The sequence below is a fragment of the Montipora capricornis genome, chromosome 8 (assembly GCF_036669925.1).
Source record: "Montipora capricornis isolate CH-2021 chromosome 8, ASM3666992v2, whole genome shotgun sequence".
NCBI lineage: Eukaryota > Metazoa > Cnidaria > Anthozoa > Scleractinia > Acroporidae > Montipora > Montipora capricornis.
This window is the reverse complement of record NC_090890.1, coordinates 49395315-49405314: the sequence shown is the minus strand read 5'-3', so window position 1 is coordinate 49405314 and position 10000 is coordinate 49395315. Positions and strand designations below refer to the sequence as shown.

Below are 10000 nucleotides of genomic sequence, written 5' to 3'. Positions count from 1 at the left end.
GGGCCCATTTCCATCAGTAGGGCTAACGCTCACATGGTTTATATGGGGTAAAAAACTTAGCACTTCACATTACACTCTAATTAGTTAATTCAGTATCGAGGATTAGTTTTGTCTGCGGCTTTCAAAGTGTGATTGCAGCGATCGTGGTCACTCTGATTGCAGCAGTGGAAGACCAAGGCGTTACTGTATGATCGCTGCGGCCGCTGAAGACGTTTTTCGGCGATTGCAGCGATCATGTGGAAACCAGGCATTACCTGTGAGAGGGAACGAAGCGCCATATCGCAACCTGTAGTACATTTCAAGGGTGTCCACAATCTTCTGCAGCAATCTTTTCTGTTGAACAATCATTAATTAAAGCAATATTTAGTGAGGCTGGGTGTTTCAAAATAATAACAAAGGGCACTTATGCTAATATGATATCGGGCTATTAGCAACAATTATTTGACAAGCATAATAAAATCGCACACTTTGGCCGACGACACGTGAATGAGTTTGTGCAGTGGAATGACACATCAAAAAAATTCTGGTCTTTGCTTTGTGGATAAAGTCAAACGAAATGTGCTGCTATAAAAGAACGTGATACTGTGCCTTTAAAAGCTCATACTATAATATTAAATAACAACTGTGTCAACTACACTTTCCTCGAATCAAAAGAGTCGTGTACATAAGCGGCCTTTATCTTATCACATCAGCCTGGTGCTGGGATATATATCCATTGTGTTACAAAAATCCCGTTATACTACTTACTGGTAGCTCAGCAATATGTAACACATGATCAAATTGTAGAAAGAGGTTGCTCTTACGCCACGCAAAACCTATCCTGCTAATAGCGCCAAAATAAACGCAATGTTGAGTTGCATTACTACAAATATGAACTCACCCAATATCCGTCTTTCGACTGTAGCATGTCTCGCGTTTTCTTCATCCGCAAACACGGAAATAGCATTAAAAACATAGATATGATGTTAAAAGGCACAGGTATGGGATGATAATTACGATATGTCTGGATTGTAACAACTTTTTGAAATGCCCACTCCATTCGAGAATTGTCCTGAAAAAAAAAAGAAATAAAAACTTGAACAGATTTATTTTAGGGAACCTCCACTCTTACGCTTGAAAGAACGCCTAAATTATAATGAATTAATTAAAGGCTGGTTTACATGTACTGACATAACTTTACTTTACTTTTACTTTACTTTACTTTACTTTACTTTAATTCGCCACAATTCGTGGAGTGGCAGGGGAGAGGAACAGAACCTTTCGTCCCAATTGACACCTAACCCCTATATCCATAGATAGACCACAACACCGGGAACTCCATGCCCTACACTTCTCGAATAGAGTGTGGGTTCTTTAACGTCCCACAGATATTTTTTATACATACCCAAGGGTTGTGAGACGGGACCTCCGGCTTATAGTCCTTATCCGAGAAGACTTGAAAGTCTAACCATTCGCAGATATCGTTACAAAGGCAGCACTTTCTACTCAGTTATTTAAAGACCCTGAGTGTTGGTCCGGCCGGAGTTGAACTCACGACCTCCCGCGTGACAGCCCGGTGCTCAACCAACTGAGCCACCAGTGCATAAGCACTAAGCGTAAGCACAAGAGAACACGCAAACACAAACACGAAAACACAAACTCAAGCAGAAGCATGAGAAAAGGAAAAGTTTTATTTCTCTTAAGCTTGCGCTTGTGCTTGCTCGTTGAGTCATCCGTGTAAGCCGACGAATGCAAGAACGACCACAAGCGCAACGAAATCGAAAACTCTTTCAACGCGACAACGAAATAACTTTATGAGACGACGGCGAACTTGACCCCAGGTTTTCAGGATTTGAGGCTCTGTGCTTGCCTGTGTCACTTTGTGCAAATGTTTATCACAGGTTTATGCATCCTCCTCCTTATGGTTGCGCAATAATCATCATCATCATCATCATCATCATCATCATCAGCTAATAAGTAAAGTCGATGCTTGGTACCGTGGCAAGTGGAGGGAGGCGAAAGAGAGTGACAACAAAAGAATAGACAAGACGTATGAGATCATGACGAAGGGGTTCATTTCAAAGCAACAATGGAACTTGCTGAGAAGAATCGAGTCAAGCGGTATTCGAACAGGCAATAACAGTTTGAACGAAAGCTACTGTTCACAAAGAACCAAAGTAGTTCCGTCTTCCGAAATCTTGCAGGTGAGACTGTTGAGACGATCCCACAGAAGGCTGACGAGACAGCGAAATTCTGGTAAGACCTCTGGGGCGTTGCAATTCAGCATGATGATGGTAGAGCATGTATTAAAGAATGTTAAAAGAAAGCTGCAGAGGAAAGTTCAAAAGCAAGCTGAAGTTACCGTCACAAAGTAGGATGTTGAGGACCAGTTGAAGACTCTGCCTAACTGGAAGGCCCCTAGGCCAGACGGGATACAAGGGTTCTGGCTGACTGAAAATGCTTCTTGAATGTGCATGCGCGAATCGGAAAACATCTTAATGAGTGTGTCGGATCTGGCAGTGTGCCGGACTGGGTGGTAGAAGGCGGAACGACCTTGACAATGAAAGATAGACTAAGGGTCCAGTTGTTGGTAACTATTGGCCAATCGCATGCTTAAATCTCCTGTGGAAGCTTTTAGAGGACGATATTTGCTGAGCAGGTTTATTTGCACCTTTCTACGAAAATGTTGCTATCTGAACAGCAGACACGATGCCGCAAAGGTTCTAGAGGAAACCAAAGAACATCTCGCGGTTGATAAAGCAGCGCTACGAACGTGAAAAAGGCGGCACACGAACGTATGCATGGATTCGGTTGGTTTTTTATAAATGCATACGATATGGTTTCACACTCTTGGGCACTTTAAAAGTGCCTGAGCACGTTTGGTGTTGCCCACAACATTATTGATGTCATCAGTTTCATCTAGCATGCCATTGTGGGAGACCAACCTGTATGCCAAAAACCAACAGCTGGGCTCTGCCTCTATTAAGAGAAGGATATTCCAAGGTAATTTGTTTTCACCGCCTCTCTTTGTCATGATCTTAATACCACTGTCGATGGTGTTACAAGAAACTGGTACTGGATATTCCTTTGAAAAAAAAGGGCCCACCGTCAAGTTCGAAAAGGACAAAGCATTAAATTAAAAGTGGCCGCCCAAGACCCAAGCCTGAACGCGAACTCTGTCAGAAAGAACATTCTATCACCCAGTGGGGTCGGACAAGTGCAGATTGTGCGGGAAAAGGTTGAGAACGTGACATATCGTCAGTGCCCGCAAAATAGGGGCCCAGGAAATGCCCAGGAAATATGAACACAAATTGATGAAAACTTAAAAAATGTCAGCTTCCATGCAAATTAGAATCCGAATAGAGTTTGACAAACGGATTCGTGCATGAATTCAAGATTTGCCTTCATGTTTCAGCGATAACAGTTCCAGTTTTACAACTATGATTGCATATTTTGAACGAGAGACTGATTCCCCTAAAAATGCTAAGGTTCTAGATCCTCTCTCTGTAAAACGGTCACTTTTTATTATTTAACTTAATTTTTTTTTTTTTAAATTTTAATAGTTGTTTTTGTAATAGAAGAATTTGGCTGTCACTTCTGTTTCCCGGCTGAAGAACTTTCGTCCTGATCTTCACATATCTCTGCGACCATCCGATGAGATGGTCCGAATACAATACGCTGCTGGGGTCACAAATATATAGGGACTAGCGAATACTAGTCGGAGCACTTTTTAATTCCAGTTTCTTTGGTTTTGGTTTTGGTACTGCATGGTTTTGCCCCGTAATTTGATCAAAAATTTTGCGCGAACTTTGTACCATGAGATGCAAAATTAAAACCTATTGTGACTTAGTCATTCTCGTTTTCCCGTGCTCGGCGGGGACTGCCTTAACTTGCTTTGAATTCTGACTCGCCAGTAAGACCAAGTCATGAATTTCTTCGATCTGTGGTTGGTTGAAGGCTAGATTTGCTTTAGAACGTGATTGGCTTTGTAATTACTTTGGTTTTGGTTTTGGTTTTAGTTTTAATTTTACGACACTCAAATGAAAACCGCTCTCTCATGAACATGAACATGGAAGGTGATCGTTGGGGATGTGCCCAAGTATCATCAAGTATCATATGTGGAAAATATAATCGTTCGCTGTAGCGTCAGTCTTTGTAGCATGGGAGATGTACAAGTAGGCCAGTGTTGGTCGGTGTTCTATAAATCTGTGTATAAAGCCTTTTTTATCTTTAACTAACTCCATTACAGTGAAAAGAATCCTTATCATGAGCAGAAAATTGTAATGCTTAGGTTAAGACCAATTAAGAATATTTAGGAAGTTAGACAACTACGAAATGAAATGCAACAATATCTTGTTCTCCTTTTTCATTGTTACGATACTTTTTTCCCATCGTTTTGAAACGTCTTGAAAAATATTCATAGAGCGTGAAACAATGGATGTTGATATATCTCACCGAGAGAGAGACCCGAAGTTAAATGTAGCATCAACACCAGGCGTTCTGGTATCAACGTATATTATTCAAAAGGTTGGTATCAAACCATCCCAAGGGACGCTGTGCCATGCACCACATCCCAGCCCAGGTGATAACTGTCGGTGGAGTTATAGGGAAAAACTGTTATAAATCAGATATGACTGAAATACCTGCACTTTATTATAGGTATTGGTCAGTAACGCGATCAACAGATTAACCAGAAGGATGAGAACCATAACAAGATATGCAGCAAACAAACAATGAGCGAGAGTTTCGGATGATGAGTCAGCTGATCTGAAGTAATCAAGTCCGTCAGACAAATCCAACAAGGACAAGCCAAGCTGAGAAGTTATACCCAGCCAACTGAAAAAGAACGAAACGAAAATCAAATTTCACAAGAAATTAGTTTTACTTACTACAAATTAGTCCCACTCTCATTACAAATTAGCAGTGAGCTGCATGTTGAAACGAATGCTCAATGTCAAATGGCATTGGTAAAAGTCGAAAAGAACTGCCAAGGGTGCAAGGATCTCGGCTATAATATCGCCTAATTTTTGCCTTCAAATTTCCAACACGAGCGCCGTCAGTTTGAATTTAACAATGGCAATTGGTCGTTTCTGTTGCAGTTTTGAAAAAGAAGTTCTTTTTTTCTGAAGCGATTGGGTAACCATTTGGAGTCATAAGGTCTCCGGGATATATCTGAGAATAAAATCCTGACGTTTTATGTAATTCTGAATACCGGGATTTTTCTTCTGTTTTGCCGTTTCTTATTTATGAAATAAGAGGGTGTTTCAAACAATTTAAAGTCAGTTAGAAAGTTTGTTTTTCAGCTAATTTTATCACGACGGCCACCTTCCATCGAGTTCTTCAAGAACAAGATTTCATGACCCGTTGTAAGATTGTGCCTTTTGTTATAGAAATATAAGAGCCACATTTTGGCACCGAGAGGAATCAGAAAGAATGCGTGCCACAAACGGGATAATAATGCCAAGGCCATACTCTGACTAATGGAAAGGCTATTTTACTCGTCAAAGGCAAAGTCAGGTAATTAGCTTGAATCATTTCCTCGAGTACAAAGTTCAGCTTAAATGATTTAACAGGTTAAAGAAGCTGGGCTATTCTATGCATATAATTTTTGTATGGCTGATCTTGAAAACGTCAGATCACCGACATGAACGAATCTGGAGACGGCTTGAATTTGAAGCACGACTTCTGTTCCAAGGGAAAATGGTTATCGGATGAATGACTGGATACAGAATGGTATAGTCTTTATGTTGTTTTATTCGATCTATAAGAAAGATACAAAATTCGAGAGAATTGAAACCTAATGCGAGTGATTCATGAAATTGCATGGGAAATTATAATTCTCAAAATTCAAACGGTTACAAAAAGCTACTTACTTCTGTGGCGATATCCAGTCAAACTTATTTCAGTATTAACAGGTCAGCAGATCGGACAGTAAAAAACTACAGGTTAGCGATGTTCAACGTAAGATACAAAACGGGTGTTGACCTTTGTCTCTTATTTCGCATTTCTTAAAATGTGTCATTCTAACTGAAAGATCAACTTACTTAGCAATTACGCCATCGACTGTCAATCACGCGACAAATAAAATAAAATCAAAGGTCAATAAACGAATTAAATGTTAATCAACGAAACAACTTCCTACTTTAATTGGAAAAAGCCTGTCGTAAGCCATTTTAGGACGACAATCCATGATTAGAATTGTGCGTTCTTTAGTCCACCGGCGATGCAACGTGCAGTGAAATTGGTTGCTCGTGCAAAACCCAAAGAGGGAGCTCAGAGAACATGGCGGCATAAAACGTGTTTGTGTCATTGTGAGCGTGTCATCTCTTTGCATCGGGATTTCGTCTTGTAAAGAGACATCACACAAACTGAATGTTAAAAAATGAATGAGGCCATGTGAAAGACTCACTGCTTTGTTTTCTTATCCCCCTTGAGATTAAAAATCCCCTTTTGCTACCGATTCATGGTCATTCATGGTGATTTCTGACAAACAATGTACACTTACGAGTACTTCTCCGTGTCTTGTTGAATCCCTGGGCTTGCTCGGAAGACCTTTGTTATTGCGCTTGAAAACGCCACTGTGATGACAACAAAATGTACCACAATGACAACTGCATCTCTGATGACTTGAAATAAGGCAATCTGTATGGTACCAACTCTTTCAAAAGTCTCAAGAAGGGAACCAAAAACTCTGAAGGTTAACAGCATTGTGTTGACAGCGTATAGATACCCGACAACCTCCAGGTTCTGGTTGTTTGACGGGGATTCGGATGACGTCCACATGTGTATCCTCAGTGGGAGTATCCCATAGAAATAAAACCCTAGGATATAACCGTCGAACCAATTCCAGGGATCGCTGCGAGGGAGAAGAGGATTGACGACTTTTAGATAATAATTTGTTGCTTTCAAATGACAACGGTGAGAACAAAGGAACAGAAACAACAACAGGGACAACAACATCAACAATACCACAGTAACAGCAACAAGAGCAAGAACAACAACAGCGCTAACAGCGACAACAACAATAAAAATAACTACAGCAACAACAATAGCAGGGGCAACAACAACAATGGTAACTAAACTAAAAAAAAAAACATTAACAATAGTAACACCAACAATAACCACAGCAGCAACAGCACAAAAGTTTAGTCATTTACCTCAAATAGTTTTTTAAAATTTTTAGCCTCATTTTCTTATCCTTGGATCGCGCAATGTCCGCAATCTGCTTTGTTTCAACCAGTAGTCGTCCCAATAAGAATACCAAGATGGCCCACTCCAGATCACTGACACGGAGTTGTGAAGATTCGAGACAAATTGCAATATGCAATGCTAGAAGGGCCAAGTAGCTAGTCATGTCCCGTATAAAGACGAAGTAGGGAATCGTAAAATAATCCTTGTACATCCCTTCAAACCCTACGAAAAAGGTCGATAGGAGTAAATAAATTAGAGAAGCTGGAGGGCAAAAAGTACAAAACCACCCACGCGCGGCAAGATAAATGACAACGCTCATATTACAAGCTTTTTCAGAACTTTGGCTGAAAACATGAGAATATTTTTGTCTATATGTCTGTCTGTCTGTCTATCTATCTATTTTCTTTTTCATGAAACGAAAACTTCCCTGCTGAAAAACTGGATGGACGGGGATGGATTTGATTAAATTGAAATAATCGTGTGTGCGTTTTTGAGAAATTGAAATCACTGTGGGGTCTGTTGAGAATGTGGAGAAACGACATTTTGCTGTCTCCATTGTAAAAAGGCCTTTAAATCGTTGATTTCTTGCAGCAAAAGCTGGTAATTGGTTTTCTAGGAAGACTGAGAAGTCCCCACGAGTTGGTCTGAGAATGACAAAAAAATGTTACTTTTGAGAGTTTTAATGATGAAATGGTATATGAAATGAATCATATATGAACTGCGGATATGAAATCAAGTGAAGCTATGATCTTCGCAGTTATGAACGCAATTGCGTAGAGAAGCCTGAAAAACTCAGGACTTCAACGGGCTTTGAACCCGTGACCTCGCGATTCCGGTGCGACGCTCTAACCAACTGAGCTATGAAGCCACTGATGTTAAGAGCTGGTCATTTGTGGGTTCTAATGGTCCCGTGAGGAATGAATCAATGATTAAATGGTATATGAAATGAATCATATATGAACTGCGGATATGAAATCAAGTGAAGCTATGATCTTCGCAGTTATGAACGCAATTTTTACAATTGCGTAGAGAAGCCTGAAAGATTCAGGACTTCAACAGGGTTTGATCATAGCTTCACTTGATTTCATATCCGCAGTTCATATATGATTCATTTCATATACCATTTCATCATTGATTCATTCCTCACGGGACCATTAGAACCCACAAATGACCAGCTCCCAACATCAGTGGCTTCATAGCTCAGTTGGTTAGAGCGTCGCACCGGAATCGCGAGGTCACGGGTTCAAACCCCGTTGAAGTCCTGAATTTTTCAGGCTTCTCTACGCAATTGTAAAAATTGCGTTCATAACTGCGAAGATCATAGCTTCACTTGATTTGAGAGTTTTGTTGTTGCTGTTTCAAGCACATTAATAAGCCATGCAGTGAAAGCATAGAAAAATTAACAACAACACACTCATCACCTAGCGATAAAACAACAACAACAAAAGAAAACAACAACGGCTTTATTTTACATTTCTGGATGATTTACACACATCGATTGTCCTGGCTCCGAAAATTAGCTTGGAGCAGTCGAGGCAAGAACGGATTATTCAGGACAAAGTTAACAGCTATAGCTATAATTACAAGAAAAAGAATTAAATAAATTTAGGAATAGAAAGAAAATAGAAAAACAGACAATTAGCAGCAATTTGTCTGTATAGAGATAAGTTAACAATTAGAGAAGTTATGATAGTTTAGGGAAAAGCTTTATAAGACGGGGCACTTCAACATAGTCATCTTCAGAATGCAGCAAATCTAGCGGTAAATCCTTCATTTTGTTTCGAAAATCAAGTCGGATTAGTAATTTAATTGAGTAAGAAATCGAGTTCCAGATTTGAATTCCAATTGTTGTGAAAGAAATAAACATTTTGTCCGTTCTAGAAAACTTAACACAACGAGATTCTTCCGTGAAGCATATACTGGGTTGACTGTGGCACGTGTTACATAGTATCAGAAGGCACTGAATTGTGTGGTTTTGAAATACAGCATTCAAGTCTCCTAAGAATAACAAATATAAGAGAAGCGAGAAACAGTGGCTTCTGGGCTGACATGTTAATAATTTTCAAGTTCCCTCACAACTTCTTTACACCACAAGTGTGGCCTCTGAACATGTGAATGCTTTGTAATACTAAAATTCACTGAAGTTAAGCCCTTTCGGGCGGGGTTAGTGTCAGGATGGGAGACCCCAACAATAAACCCCTCAAAAAACACAAACATCTGACCGAAAATACTATTCATGCTAACAAATGCGAACTCAGCAAAGTACGGATTTTGTTAGCTTGCTTTATGCAAAACAAATTTTGATGCAAAAGCAAATAACTATAGATACACAGTTTTTAGAGAGAGCAGAAGGAAGTTTCCGGAACGGTCGATCAAGAATAAAATATTTACGACATGAAAACAACATTAATTTTGAACCATGAATATAGAATATAAAAAGTTACGATCAGCGACAAACATTTTGGGAGATTTTTGCTACGTTCAAATAAATCGGCAAATCGAAAGTGACATGGCCGGAATTCAGCGGGCGCCGTGATTAAGTTACCGCGGCATGTTTACTCGCCAAACAGTGAAGCATCTGTGTCAAATGATGGCAAGATACCGGGTTTTTGTAAGTTTCTTTTTCTGTCAAGTGTTATAAAGTTTGACAATGAAATGAGCAAAGTCAAAACAAAGACCACAATCGCACAACTCTTGTTTATGCAAAGTCAAAATTGACTCTCCAAGACGCGTTACTTATTTATCACCAGGTAATTTCATCATTTTGGAAACGGCAGCTACTTTATTATTCATCTGCGTCACAATTTTTCACTGATATTGGGGCTCATTT

At 39.8% G+C, this 10000-nt stretch overlaps 1 protein-coding gene across 1 annotated transcript in view; it reads right to left on the bottom strand.

Moving 5' to 3' along the window:
* LOC138060577 (uncharacterized) overlaps window positions 1-10000 on the bottom strand; it is a 94619-nt gene that overhangs the window by 23441 nt on the left and 61178 nt on the right. The window contains exons 8-12 of the mRNA XM_068906422.1: window positions 7137-7392; window positions 6485-6835; window positions 4623-4815; window positions 881-1051; window positions 255-333 (exon numbers count right to left, since the gene is read on the bottom strand). Coding sequence (XP_068762523.1) covers window positions 255-333; window positions 881-1051; window positions 4623-4815; window positions 6485-6835; window positions 7137-7381 — 1039 coding nt within the window. The 5' untranslated portion in view covers window positions 7382-7392. The remainder of the gene's footprint in view (window positions 1-254; window positions 334-880; window positions 1052-4622; window positions 4816-6484; window positions 6836-7136; window positions 7393-10000) is intronic.